General features: G+C 37.6%; 1 protein-coding gene across 2 annotated transcripts in view; it reads right to left on the reverse strand.

Moving 5' to 3' along the window:
- The window catches only part of PPP2R2A (protein phosphatase 2, regulatory subunit B, alpha), a 100,926-nt gene that overhangs the window by 36,400 nt on the left and 48,375 nt on the right, over window positions 1-16,151 (reverse strand). For both annotated transcript variants that reach the window (XM_006864372.1, XM_006864371.1), the window contains exon 3: window positions 4,286-4,383. In XM_006864372.1, the coding sequence (XP_006864434.1) occupies window positions 4,286-4,383 (98 nt within the window). The remainder of the gene's footprint in view (window positions 1-4,285; window positions 4,384-16,151) is intronic.

Below are 16,151 nucleotides of genomic sequence, written 5' to 3' on the forward strand. Positions count from 1 at the left end.
AAAAATATTAACACCTTAATGTATCAAATTCATTGCTACTATCATCCTGGTGTTTCACTGTATGATAAGCACTGGACTGCAATGCTGGTAGTTCAAACTCACCTGCCGTTCCTTCAAAACCCTATACAGGGTCGCTATGAGTCAGAACTGACTCAACAACATCATTTACTTTTGTTAATTAAAGAAAGGCAATAAAGAGAGTGGGTGAAGTTTAGCATGGAACTCTGCCACTGGGTAAGAATTAAACAATAGTTCAAATGACACTGATTTGTAAACAAAGCTAGTATCAGATCAATTCTGACTCATAAGAGATCAGAGACCAAAAAATACAAACTTGATGGGTACCCAGGTAACATACAGTGTATGCGAAACAACTGTGGCTATTAGGATGAAGCTAGGCTGAAATTTAGAGACCTAGAACTTTGCTATTAAACTAAGTAATACAGCCTTGGCTACGTACATTATACTAAAAATGAAGAAACATTTTAGGTCTATCTTAATTTTCAAATCACATCAATTTTACAGGTATTATAGCAGTAAGTTCATAAATAACTATTCCAAGCAATGGACTACTAACCACATGGACAATTCAAATCCATGGGTGGGCTCACTGGAAACCCTATACAGCAGGGGTGGAGAATCTTCCATATGCCAAAATTTATAACATCATTTATGGGCCACACAAAATTATCAAATTTAAAAATGAACCTGCTATATATAGTCAAACATTTAATTAATTCACCCCTGATGTGATGGTTCCTGGTGTGGTGCCATAAGATAAGTACTTGACCTCAAGGTTGGTTTGAACCATGAGATCGGCATTTCAAACTCACCAGCTGCTCCTCAGAAACCCTATTCAGGGTCGTTATGAGTTGGAACTGACTTGATGGCACGTAACACTTAACAATGTAATTAATGGCTGGAAACGTGGCTGCCCTGGCAAGTCCAGACCAAATGATTTCGAGGGTCTTAAGTGGCCCGTGGACCAGCCTTTCCTCACCCCTGCTATAAAGGGTTGCTATGAGTCTGAACTGACTTGATGATGACTCTTAACAATAACAATTCCAATTATGTTAATTACATAAAAACCCCTAAATAGAGGGGTTTCTAGGTGCAAGGTACATATACTACTCTTCTCTTACAGACAGGTTGAGTTCCAGAGACCCAAGTAGTTGTGCGAAAATTGGCATTATGTAAATATGGAAGATGGAGTCCTGGTGTGGTGCTGTGGGTTAATGTGCCAGACTGCAAAGCCATTTGAACCACAAGGTTAGCAGTTGAAGCTCACCAGGTGCTCCTCGGAAACCCTATAAAGGGTTGCTATGGGTTGGAACCGACTCAGTGGCACTTAACAACAACAAATATTGAAGATGGCATCATTACCTAACTGCCATATCACAATTTTTGAGAATCATGGCCCCGGCATATTGCCAAAGAATCGTAACCATACATAATCTCTCTAAATACTTTGGCATCCGTTACTGCAGATATACAATGGTAATGTGCAAAATAGTCAAGATTATATTTGTACTACTGTTGTAAATGTAAAGCAAGAGATAAGGGTTGTACTTTACAACCAATGACATAGATCCTGAAGATGACTCTATATTAAAAGTTCCAGTATAAGGCACAGCTTAAGACTATGGAAAATAAAGGCAAAATGCACAAAACACCACCACCACTGTTAATCATTTAAAAACACACTGATATTCACACTGGTGAGTACTGAGGTTCTGGATAAAAAATTTCCTGTTTTTCTTGAATTCTCAAATACAGTTAAAAAGAATGACAGGCATGCTGAAAACAGTTGTCCTTTTTCTCCCAGGGGTCTTACTCAAAATGCTGTCATTGGGTTTTTGCAAGAATGAGTATTTGAAATGCTCTTTAAAATGGCCTGAAGAATTTAAAAATAGAATCACAGGAAATAATTATTTAAAAATCAAAATGTTCACCTTACTTTTTAATACAAGTAAACTGTTAGAGCATCTTCAGTAAGTACACATTAGAGAGTCCATTCAGTTTAACATAGTACTGACAGCCTATAAAAATATACTAAACTATTAACTTTGACTATTTATTGAACTCTTTTTTCTTGTTCATTTTTTCAACCTATGGTCAGTGAAAATTACCTCATTTTCATGCAAAGTTTTATCAAATTAGTTTTATAGTCACAATCTTTACTTAAAAGTAACAAAGTCCTCATTAAAAAGTCTCTGAAACCTTCAAGATAAACTAGTGCAAACAAAATAGAATTGCTTAATAATCAAAATTAAATAACTTTTTTTCCTCTGAAGATGCTTCTATAAGATAGACATACAGAGTAACTATTAACTTTTAATGAAAACCAATTTCAAGGGCAGATAATGTATACTGGAAAGACTTGCTCTCATTTCTTTTAAGTTAACAACAACAACAACTTTAACATTTTGGTGATACAACATAAAAGGCAGCAAACAACACTGAAAGAGCACATGTCAGAAATTCTAGGATCTAGTTGCTAGTCTGACAATAAGAAATCAAGTGACCTCATTATATTTTACTTGTAAAGAAAGGGAAATTGTACAAATCTGTTAAGTCCCTTTCAACCGTCTTATGGTCAGGTTTTTAATTGACTAACAACAGGAACAGAAAACTCAATTAGCACCCCTGTCCCAACAAAACTTTTTGTCAAAAAGAAAAAAAAAAACAAAACCTCAGTCTTATTTTCATAATTTCTTCCACAAGAAAAATTAAATAAAACGAGACAAATGTAATGTTTCTGCATCTTCTAATCAGATACTATTAATCATTTCTTTTAAAATTAAATTACCTACCTCACTGAGGTGTTGTGAGGATTAATTCATTAGTGTTTCTAAAGCACTTTGAGATCCTCAGGTCAAAGGCGCTATAGAAGTGCAAAGTAGTAGTATTATTACTAGAGTCTCTTGTTTATTTAAGGAATTTCACAATCCTTTAAAAACCTAACCTTTAAAAACCTAGCTGCTAAGATTTAGACATCTACTTATAAATCCTGCAATTTATCCATACTTTTAAATTCTTTTAAAATATATTACAGACAGACAGGGGGCAGGATGTTTCGAAACAAGTAAAGGTTTCCCTGCTATGTGAAAATAGTGTTCCTATGATCCTTTTAGTAAGCCCAATGGCATAGAAAGAAGGAATTACCATCATTTATATAGAAAAACTTCTGAGCATCTCCAGACCCTAAAAACAATCTACCAAATAACATATAAACCTAAAACAACACTAATACACAGTGTTTATAGGCACAGTTCAAAGCAATGATGGCTTGAGGTTGAATGTAGTTCCCGGGGAAGGAGTTTAGTAGCGCCACTTCAGCTGCTTGGGCTGCACACTGCCTCTGGAACAGCTAGATGGATACTATTTTCATCTTTGTTTGTAAAAGCAAAAATCCTCTTAGAAAATCCTTTTACCAATTTCTTTTAGTAAGCAAAAACAGGTACTAATGCATGTGTCTTATAAAAACAAAGTGGCTGTAAAAAGTGAATTTTCAAAATGCGGGGGTTACCTGTAACTTTTAAGAGTTAACTGTGATCCATAGAGGAAGAAAGGGGAAATCCAGAGTAACAGACTTTGTTTATAGCATACAGTTTTAGTAAGAAACTTTGTTCAGATTTAGAAGTGTGCCTAAGGCAGATCCAACACAATACAAAACAAAAATCTACATTACAGATTCTTCAGTGAGAAACTCCATTTCAGTGGAAACAATTTTCAAATCAACTTCAATTTAAAAGCTGGAACTCAGGTGACAAATTACATGCAACCATCATTTAAACTTTTATTTTTAAATGACAAGAACATGAGTATAAACTGACAACAAGGTAATTTAAATTTGTCTTTAAATTAGCCTCCACCTCCAATTATACAAAGTAAACTAAGCATTGAGAAGAGGTTAAAAACAAAACAAAACACAACTTTCCTTTCATGAGTCTTAAGAGAAAAATTATGACTGGGGCCTCGGATTCAGAACCATGTTAAAATCTTGAATTATTCCACCACTTTCTTTCCCCTTTCCTAATCAAGTATCTTAACAATTAAAGGCGTATATTTAAAAATAAAAACCAAACACACACACACACACACACACACACACACACACACACAAACACACAAGGTTAAAAGAACCAGAGCCATCTCTATTTAAACAGGACAAATCTGGTTAGAAAAAGCCACTATGCCCTGGTGTGCCTTAGATTCTCCAGTGCAACACAGTTCCAGTCTTTAGATCAAACTGAAATTTAAATATTAAACTTCAAACTCTTACCTCCTGCTCCTGTTGAAAGATGACGACTCTACCACCTTTATCTCCTGTTGCTAGTAATTCTCCAGAATGATTAAATTCTACTGTAGAAATTATATCTGCTGTATAATTGAAACAAAAACATAAAGACATTAGTTTTTCTTTCCCAACTCATTATTATAGTTTCAAAACACAGCATGACTCTTCTAACACATTCCAAGTTTGTATGGTAACCTGACATTATAAATAAAAGTGAACCTGAAGTTATTTCACCAATATTTTGGTCCACCAAAAGATAATTCTTCCCAGAATAAACCAAAAACACATTCCTATTTTAGCAAATAAGAACTCAATAAATAATATTAGTAGCTTATTAGTACCTCACTAAATTTATAAATGAAAAGGAAACCAGCAATTTGTGAGCGATTCTATGACAGCACCACTAAACATTTAAAAATGATCTTGCTAGTTTTCTGCCTTTGAATCAGTTGCGACTCATAGCGACCCTGTATAGGGTTTCAGAGGAACTGGTGGTGAGCTTGAACCACCTACCTTGCAGTTCAAACTGACATTGCAGTCCCATGCATTATAACCTGCAGAGCCACACCAAGACTCCTATTAGGAAGGCAAAAATGGAAGTCCAGTACTCTCAATTTTTGCAGCTCAAAATATTAGATGAAGATGTTTTATAAAATTATATAATGAACATAGATGCATTTATACATCATTTTCCTCAGAGCAAGGGAAAGTAACTATTTAAATTCATAGTACCTCTTTGCTTTTGTGTACCTTCCACAGTATAAGAGCCAAAGCATTTTGGAAAATTAAAAAAAAAAAAAAATCATCTTTACTTTTTTGATGATGACAATATGTTTATTTACACTTCTCATTTTTCGAAACATGAATTAACAAATATCCTGAAGAGTACTGTCAATATTTCAGGCGAAGAAAGCCTCACCCACTGAAGGGGATCCAAGTATATACTAATGAATCTATTGAAAAGTAGCACTGTACTTAAGTGGAGTACCTGGGTGGTACACACAGGTAAGTAGTGGTCTATTAGCCAAAAGACTGGGAAGCTCCTCAAGCAGACAGGTCCGGTGATCTGCTTCCAAAAGGTCACAGCCTCGAGAACCCTATGGAGTTCTACTCTACACACGAGGTCACCATCAGTCAGAATTGCCTCCAGAGTCACTAACAACACAGCACTCTACCTTTTTATCCCTTCTAAAGAATTAAAATTTGAGCATAAAAAAAGTGCTGTAATTTTCCCTAAACTGTTCACTGTTTTAAAGATGCACTTACTTAACTGAGGCAGAACTTCTGGAACCTTCTTTCTCTCCTTTTTAACTATTACTATCCTGGTGTGGCGCTGTGGGCTAACACGGCAGACTGCAAAGTCGTTTGAACTGCAAGGTCGGTGTTTCAAGCTCACCAGCTGCTCCTTGAAAATCCTATACAGGGTCACTATGGGTCAGAGTCGACTTGATAGCACTTAACAACAACAAATCCATCAACAAGAACATGTTCATTTCAGTTTAGATGTTACATCCTATAGCAACTAGTTTTGAACCTTCATCCCTTGTGCCTAAGGAGCTCTGGTAGCTTAGTGGTTACCAATCAGGCTGCGAACCTTAAAGTCAGCAGTTCGAAACTAAAAGCAGTTCCGCAGGAGAAAGATGAGGCTTTCTGCTCCTGTAAAGATTTACAGCCTCAGAAACCCTGTACAGAGTCGCTATGAGTCAGAACTAACTGCAAGGCACATAACCACCCCCACCCCACGATGTCAGCATTGCTGGGTTTTGCAATCACCAGTATTTTTTCTTATCACCAAATCAAACTCATTGCTGTGAGTTGACTGTGACTCATAGAAACCCTAAGTTGTTGTTGAAGTGTTGTTGCATGGGCTCCAATTCACAGTGATCCTGTATAGTTTTTCCAAGGAGTGGCAGGTGGGTTTCAACTGTTGACCTTGTGGTTAGTCCAGTGCTTATTCTACAGCACCATAACAGTGTCCCTACAGAACAGAGTAAAATACCCCATAGGGTTTTCCAAGGCTATAAATCTGTAAGGAAGGAGGTGACCGGTCAAGTGCTTAACAACCAGGGTGTCATTGGGGCTTCTGTTTCCCTATCACAACACTTAACTAAATATACTTTCTTTTTCCTTGTTAATCTCTCTTTTCATTATTATATTGCCAGAACTCAGACCAATGCTTTGCATATATCAAACCCAAAACAAAGAAACCAAACCTACTGGCATCAAGTCGATTGTATGACTCACAGAAACTCTAGAGAAGAGGGTACAAGCTTTAAATCTTTAATGAAAGCACATTACCGCATCTTCTCCTACACAGCAGTTGCGGGGGGGGGGGGGGTTCAAGCCACCAATCTTGCTGCTGGTAAGTCAGTCCTGACTCAGCGACCCTGTGTAGGGTTTCCAAGAAGCAGCTGATGAGCCTGAAATGCCAACCTTGCAGTTCAAACCTACGTTGTAGCCCAGCATATTAAACCTCAGTGCTACACCAGGACTCTCCCTGATGCTGCAGCTCCCCCAAAACTGTAATTTCCAGTTTTATACAACTTTCTCTGTTTATTCCAATGTGCCATCAAAATTACTATTTTCTATAGGTTCTGGTGTGGCATTGTAGGATAAGCACTGCTAACCGCAAGGTTGGTAGTTCAAACACACCAGTCACTCCTTGGAAACCCTAAACAGGGTTGCTATGAGTTGGAACTGACTTCATGGCACCACCACAAAGCATGACAAACAATAAGCATGTACAAACAGAAAGCACTACTCTAAAAATGTGGTCATATATTGTACTATACTCAAACAAGGTCGGCCAAACATTGTTATTTTTAGTACCAATAAATGTAGAAGCATAATACACATCTGGTTCCAGACCACCTTCTTAATAAAGTGAGTCACGTGCATTTTTTTGGTTTCCCTGTTCATATAAAATTTATGTTTATGCTGAAGTGTAGTCTATTAAGTGTGGAATAGCATTATAAAAGTTGGAAATTTGGTGAGAATTGCCAAAATGTGACACAGAGACACATGTGCTACTAGAAAAAATGCCACATAGGGTTGCCACAAATCTTTTATTTTTAAACTGCCTATTTGTTAAGTGTGCTAAAATGAGGCATGCCTACATTCCTTCCTAGAAAACAGTCTTCCAGTGCTCTGATCCTCGCATTAATTTAAAAACAGTGTTGTTAAACAGAACTTTTTGTATGATGAAGTGCTCTAGACCGGTACTGTCCATACAGCAAGCACTACTCACATGTGACTAATGAGCACTGGAAATGTGACTAGTGCAACCAAGGAACTAATTTTTAATTTTGTTGTGGCTGTAAAGTGACTTCTGACTCAGAGCGACCCAGTGCAGGGTTTCAGAGGAACAGCTAGAATGGTAGACCTTGTGGTTGAAACCCACCTTGCAGTCCAACGCTTATCTTGCAGTGCAACACCAGGACTGCCATACCTATATCCCCTGCCCCCAGCTTATCCACAGATTCATTCCATGACCCCTCCACCTGAAATCGAGGGTAGTGCTGAACTCCACTGAAGCTATGTTTTTTTCCTATACAGTAACAGTACAAACATACAACAAGGTACCAAGGGTGCCCTGGGCAGGCAGTGTTAACCCCTGCACATCAGCAAAGCATGGCACAGCCGTTTACCCAACTATTTTCCAGGCTCACATCCAGCAGAAGAAACTCAGCTCTTACATAAAAAGTGAGATGTCACAACATTCTATCACTGTACTCAGAAAAATGACTTAATTTAAATATTTTTGAACCATGTTGTTGTTAAGTGTTGTTGAATTTATTCCGACTCATAGTGACCCTGTACAGGGTTTCTAAGGAGCAGCTGGTGAGCTTTAACTACCAACCTTGCAGTTCAAACAACTTTGCAGAATGATGCATTAGCCCACAGCACCACATCATAGATAATTAAAACTAGTACACATACATGGATTGTATTTCCCTAAAGAGGAACAGGCTAAAATCATACAGGTTTCATAAAAACTTAAAATTCCTATATATTAGTTTAAAAACTACTGATACTTGTACTGAGATTAAAGTGAGCTCTACCATGGAGTCCTGATGTGATAATGTAGGATAAGCAGTGGCCTGACAGCCACGTCAGGGTTCAAACCCACCAGCCGCTCCTTGGAAACCCCATACAGGAACAGAGGCAGAATAACAGCAACATACCATCCTTTAAAAGGAGTCGCAGTGGTGCCATGGGTTAAGCACTGGACTGCTAACTGCAAAGCAGGCAGTTCAAACCCACCAGTTGCTCAGCGAAAGATGTCTTGGAAACCCTACCTATAAGTTACTGTAAGTCACTATGAGTTAGGCTGACTCTCTAGCAGTGGGTTTACTATGATTTAAAAAACATGAATATCACTATCACACCATAATTCTGAACTAGAGTCAGGGTATAATACTATCCAACAATTTAGTTTTGTTCTCGTCAACCAACAACAAAAAGGCCAATAAAAAACTTCTTTTAAAGGAAAAATAAGTCACCTCTATAATAATAAATAATGTTCTTTTACAAAGAAAACCTGCCTATACTAATCTTAATAGGATTAATAAAAAGGGAAGACTCACTTCAGAACACAAGATCCGGGCAGTCAACAAATATATGAAGAAATGTTCACAATCACTAGCCATTTGTTGTTGATTAAGTACTGTGGAGTGGGTTCCAACTCATAGTGACCTTGCACAGGGCTTCCAAGGCTGTAATTCTTTATGGGAGCAGAAAGCCTAATCTTTCTCCTGCTAAACAGCTGGTAGTTTCGAACTGCCGACCTTGAGGTTAGCAGCTCTATTTGTAACCACTACGCTACCAGAGCTCATTCGTAATCACTACGCTACCTGTGCTTTATTGACTACGCAAAGGCTTTCAATTGTGTGGATCATGACAAGCTACGGGCAACATTTTAAGAGTATTCGAGAACACTTATTTGTGCTCATGAGGAATCTGTACATGGACCAAGAGGCAGGTGTTCGAACAGAACATGGGAACACTGAATGGTTTCAAATTAAGAAAGGTATGCAATAAGGTTGTTTTCTTTCACCATATTTATTCAACCTGTATGCTGAGCAAATAATCCAAGAAGCTGGGTTATATGAAGAAAAATGTGGCCTCAGGATTGGAGGAAGACTCATTAGCAACCTGCAATATGCAGCTGATAAAACCTTGTTTGCTGAAAGTGAAGAGGACTTAAAACATTTACTGATGAAGATCAAAGCCTTCGGTATGGATTACATCTCAATTTAAAGAAAACAAAAATCCTCACCACTGGACCAATAAACAACATTCTTATCAATGGAGAAAAGACTGAAGCTGTCAAAGACTTCATTCTTCTTGATCAACTATCAACACTCATGGAAGCAGCAGTCAAGAGATCAAACGACATACTGCATTAAGCAAATCTGCTGTACAAGACCTTTTTAAAGTGTTGAAGAACAAAGATGTCAGCTTGAGGACTAAGGGTGCACCTGACCCAAGTCATGGTATTTTCAATAACCTCATATGCATGTGAAAGCTGGACAGTGAATAAAGTAGACCATAGAAGAATTGATGCTTTTGAGTTATGGTGTTGAAGGAGAATATTGAAAGTGCCATGGGCTGCCAAAAGGACCAATAGATCCGTTTTGGAAGAAGTGCAGCCAGAGTCCTCCTTGGAGGCCAAAATGGCCAAACTTCATCTCTCATTCTTTGGACATATTGTCAGGTGGGAACAGTCTCTGGAGAAGGATACCATGTGTGGTAAGGTGGAGAGTCAGAGAAAAAGAGGAAGACCCCAATTAGATGGATTGGCCAAGTGGCAGCATTGCTGGACTCAAGCATGGCAACAGTAGTGAGGTTTGCCCAGAATCGGGCAGTGTTTTGTTCTGCTGTGCATAAGGTCGCTAAGAGTCAGTACCGTCTCGATGGCACCTAACAACATTTCAGAACACTAGTCAATTGTCCTACTGTTTTAGCACACTGCAATGGCATAAACACAAGGTATGATGTGTTTAAATAAAAGGCATGACCAAATTTTTGATAAGAATATATCATTTTTGCTGCATAATTTTATATGTCATTAATAAAATACAAAGAATTTAGAATGTACTATATGCTGTTGGTGTGTCACCAAGTCGGTTCTGACTTGTAAGTGACCCTGAATAGGATTTCCGAGGCTGTTACAGGAACAGAAAACCTTATCATTTCTCAGTGGAGCTTCTGGTGGATTCAAACTTCTGACCTTGAAGTTAACACTGTAACACATAACAACCCACTATGCTACCAGAGCTCCTTTATGTACTATATGAAACACATTTTCTCCCCTCAGCCCCTCTTTTAATTGTCAGCACCTGGGTTTTAGCCTCAACTTAAAAAAACCAAAGCCACTTCTGACTCATGTTGATATTATATGGAGTCTCCGAGACTGTAACGCTTTATGAGTGTATGTAGTCTCATTTTTCTGCCAAGTAGCAGCAGTTGGATTTGAACTGCCTATATTGCAGCAACCAGCAAACCAATGCTTATACATGCTTTCTTTTGTGGGTGGAGATAGTGGGAGCTGGAGAATGACATCAATATTACAGTCTATTTTTATTTCATTAGGCACACTGTCTCATTATTTTTTTCTTTCCTACCTGTCACCCATTGTCATCTTTGTTTTTTATGTGCTTTAATAAAAATGGAATAGGACACAACCGGACAAGGATTCAAAAATATTAAATACTCAGGATAAAAACCATGCAGGGGAAAATTCACAGGTGGTAAATATTGTTGCTGTTCGTAAGTGCCACTGAGTCAATTCCGACTCATAGGGAACCTATATAGGGTTTCCAAGGAGCAGCTGGTGGGTTTGAACCACCAACCTTGTGGCTAGCAGTCCAGTGCTTATCCTACAGTGCCATATCAGGGCATTTTACTTATATTGTGAGACATTTTCTGGGGTTACTATAATTCCATTTAGTTAATATTTCAGATAAACAATTTGAAGATAAAAAACCAATTAGAAATGGTTATAAATGTGCTATTTATATATAATGAAAAGTTGAAAGTATTGTGATCATATAGTAATTAAGAAACATAAAAGTAACCGCTAGTACACTGGTTAGAAACCTCTAGTACATAGATACTATGTGGCCTGTCACCTGTTTTTGTAAATAAAGTTTTACTGGAACCCAGTCACACTCAATGGTATTTATCCATGGCTGCTTTTACTCTATTAGAATAGGGCTGAATAGTTGGCAAAGACTGACAACACTATGTAGCCTATTTCTGAGAGAGCCACTATTGTCATTTTAGTACATATCCTTCCAAAGTTCACCCACACATCTACTTATATGTTTGCTGCTGCTGTTAAGTGCCGCTGAGTCAGTTCCTACTCTGAGTGATCATGTATAGTTAGCAGTCTAGTGCCTATCCAACAATATTACACTAGAACTGTACACGTTTGGTACAAAAAGAAGTAACAGATCTATTTGTATGTACTGAGAAAGAACGTTGCCTACAATGTATCACTAAGTTAAAAGTTACAAATGTGTTTGATCCTGCTTGTATAACATCAACAATCAGGAAATTATGGAACAGTTGCTAGAGTTTAGTTACCAGTTTACATATTTGACAGTTATGGGCATAAAAGTAACAGTGGAAACCATAATAGATGAGTCTCTAACTGGTGAATAAAGAGAGGAGATAGACGGCACAGCATTCAAATGCTTGATTTAAAAAAGATAAAAGAAAAACCCACAAGAAACAACTGGCAATATCTAGTGCCAATATCCCACAATTGGAGCACACACATTTCTGGTGGGAAGACTATGTGGCATAACCACTTTGGAAAAAGTCTGACAGTTTCTTAAAAAGTTAAAGACTGTATACAAATGTTCATGGCAGCTCTGTATGTAGTTGTCCAGTTCGGAAATGAGCCTACTTGGGTGTGAGTAAAACAAAGTGCTAATACAATATGAATAAATCTCAAGATGCATTACACTGAATCAAAGAAGAGCATGTCAGAAGGCTACATACTATGATTCTTTTCCTGACATGAAAAAGGTAAAACTATAAATGCAAAAAAAAAAGATTAGCAGTTGCTAGGGGCTATGAACAGGGTATGGGTTAAGTTTAAAAGTAAACTGGCTGTAAAAGGGGCAGGGCATAGAGGAACTTTCTGAGCTGACAGAACAATTTTGTATTTAAAATTGTGATAGTGGCTATATGACTTTTGTCCAAATTTGAAGGGTAAATTTTACTGTATCATAAGAAAGCTGCAGCACTAACCAGATACTAGAATCACATACTGTTGCTGTTATTATTAAGTGCTGTCAAGTCAATTCTGACCCAGAGTAACCCTGTACAGAGTTTCTGAGGTGTGACAGGTAAGCTTGAACCAATGACCGTGTGGTTCAAACAGACTTTGCAGTCCAGTGTATTAACTGCAGTGCCACACCAGGACTCCTAGACATGCCAAAATTCTAATCTAGTAGGATAAGCACTGGGACTGTTACTTGCAAGGTTGGTAGTTCAATCCCACCAGCTGCTCTTGGAAATCCTGTACACAATCGCTGTAAGTTGGAATCAACCCAACAGCACACAACATTTGTTACACAATACTTTCCTGATCCAAAACCTTCATAGGTCCTTCTAAGGATGATCATACCATTTTTAAAGTACTTCCTGGCTTTCAATCTTTAATATTAACCATGCCATCTTACTTTCAGCTATAATGTTGTTAAGTACTGTTAAGTCGGTTCCGACTCATAGAGACCCTGTATAGGGTATCCAAGGAGCAGCTGGTGAGCCTGAAATGGTAACCCTGCGGTTTAAACCAACCTTACAGTCCAATGAAATAACACACAGTGCCACATCAGGTCTCCTTAACTACAATTGTTGTTGTTGTTAAGTACCGTGGAGTTGGTTCTGACTCATAGTGACCCTGCACAGAGGTTCCGAGGCTGCAAATCTTTAGGGGAGCAGAACGCCTCATCTTTCTCCCATGGAACAGCTGGTAGTTTCGAACTACTGACCTTGAGGTTAGTAGCCAGATTAATAACCACTACACTACCAGAGCTAGCAGTCACAAAATTCTGAAGTAAGGCTAATGCGTTAAACCCCACACATCTACTTATGTTCACCCTCACACCACCCTCTTTAGAGTGGGAGCATTGTTTTACCGTTCCTGAAATGCCGCCTTTTCTCTCTTCAACACTGTATAGCCCTTCCATATTTGACACACCAGAAATAACACACACAATTAACTATGACAGACAAAGAGAGCAGGAAAAAACAAAACCAGTTCATATAACATAGGAAGACAATGAATGAAGACAATAGGAGAATTGTAAAATGTAAGGAAATGCCATTAAAAAAAAAATAGCATGTCCTCGTAAAGTTATGAGGAAAAATTAACAGAAATTGTTCAAAAGACTGTGACACTCTTGAGTACACTGTAGAAAGTAAAACTATTTCACAACTTATATAGCAAAAGCCACAAAGGATTCATACTCTTGAAACTTTATAGGATGTAGTTTCAGCTCAGCTATTAATAATATAACCATGAGTTAGTCAATGAATCTTTATTTCCTTCAATTTTTTCATTCGCAAAGAAATACTGATAGATCTCTAACTCCTAGAGGATTTATATTTCATGTAAGTAAAACCAATACAACTAAGGGAGAAACTAAATTAGAATGGTGACTGGAGAGAAGTAACCTATTAGGAAAGTCCTAATATGATAAAAATCAGAAGGGACACCACATCTACAAGAACTGAGTAACTCCATAGTTAATTCTTCTACTAGAGATCTCTCACAAAAATGGACTCTGAATCTGTTCTTTTTCAGCCTGAAATTCATCAACAATAGTGATTTAACAACAAATGCCTTCAGTATGGAATTGAGACAATGATGCAAGATCCTTTCTGCTGTGCTCAACTAGTACTACTGCTACACTAGGAAGCAGATACTGGAAGATTCTCCTTCCAGTTAATACTATTTTAACTTTCATGAGATAGAATTTTATTCACTTTTTAACATAAAAGTCAGAAACTACTAAATGCAAGTGACAATATATATACACATAACAAAAGCGTGCTCCATGTTTTAAAAATATCACTGCATAAAAAACCATATGCTGCTGTTAAGTACCATGGAGTCGGTTCCGACTCATAGTGACCCTATACAGGGTTTCCGAGGCTGTAAATCTTTACACGAGCAGAAAGACTCATCTTTCTCCCGCAGAACCACTGGTAGTTTCAAACCGCCAACCTTGCGGTTAGTAGCCCAATTCGTAACCACTACTCCTTAAAAACCATATAGAACAGTTAAATAACAGTTCTTTACCCCATACTGCTCACCTGGTTTCTTCCATGTATATGTTATATTAATTACTATGCTACATTTGTCACAGAGGAGGAACCAACAATGTAACATTTCCTAATTAAATGCCATACTCTATTAAGATTTCACTCGTTTTTCCCTATCGCTTTTTCTGTTCCCAAGCCCCAACCAGGATACCACTTTACATTAAGTCATAGAGTTTCCTTTGCGTCTTCTGGTCAGTTTCTCAGACTTTCCGTTTTTAATAACTGTGACAGTTTTGAGGCATGCATATTCCCCCCATTATTCGAAAGTAAAGTTCCTCATGAAGCCTTTTGTAGGCCAAAATAGCAAAAAACAAAGCAATTACCATTAAATGAAAATCCTCTTCAGATTTCTTAATGTTGTTAGCAAAACCAGGTACTAATGTAAGTCTTTTATAAGTGACAAAGTGCACTTTTTAAAAGTTGGAGATTACCTGTGTAGGTTATACTTTGCAGTACTTTCCTTGGTTTGGGACTATCCGATGTTTTCCTCATGGCCACATACCATAACTATAGGTTTGGGGCACCACAGAGGTAGAGTGCCATTCTCAGCACATCATTTCGAAGGTACATGCTAATCAAATGACTTATCATAACCTAGTTTTTGTGATCAAGGAAGTGTTTACAAGGTTTTTCATCATAAAATTACTCCTCTTCACACCCTTTTCTTACTCTCTGGATGGAAGTTGACTCAGAGCAACCCATTATTGGGGACAAAGGTGTCACTAAGGCACTCGGCTTTGAGGAGCAGGAATTTATCTATATAAATAGTTCAAATTCTTCTGCATGGTAGTTACCTCTTTTCTCCTGTTAACTTTTATCAATACTATTTTATTTCATATTTTGGGTTATAAACTAATAATATGTCTTTTATTTTGCTGGTCAGACTGTTGCAGATTGGATCTGAGAGCTCTTTCAGGCTGACTGGTGTGTTTCTTTGACATAGTCCACCTATGTATTCTCATCTCTTAATATTACCAAAAAATTTATGAAAAACAACTAAGATTTAAGAATTTATCTCTCTCAGTAAATTCTTGAGAGAAGTATAAATCCATTAAAAAAATTAATTACAGTAAAGGTAACAATCATAACAAACTTGCATTCTTGGAAAGCATCCGAACATGACTAAGATTACTGTCTGAGTATAGTTTTCTCCTTAAAGGTAAGAAACAACATGTGTTAATGTTCTTAAAGTTCCTACATTTGCCTGCAACTTAGTTTTAATAATTTCATCTTCTAATTCTTTTCTTTACAGATTTCTTTTTTGGGAGGGCAGGGTGAGATTACAGCCAAGTGTATTAAAAGTCACAGAGTAGTTGTGAAAACATTTTGGCACATGATGTTATGAAGTGCTGTCAAGTCGGTTCCGACTCATAGTGACCCCCACGCGTAGGGTTTCCTAGGAAGGTCTGCTGAGTTTGTACCACTAACCATGAGGTTCAATAGACATTGCAGTTCAGTGTTTACAAATGAGTTCTCATTTTCATGTAGGCTGTTTCAACACTTACAG

This window comes from Chrysochloris asiatica, unplaced genomic scaffold, assembly GCF_000296735.1.
Source record: "Chrysochloris asiatica unplaced genomic scaffold, ChrAsi1.0 scaffold00064, whole genome shotgun sequence".
NCBI classification, from domain to species: Eukaryota; Metazoa; Chordata; class Mammalia; order Afrosoricida; family Chrysochloridae; genus Chrysochloris; species Chrysochloris asiatica.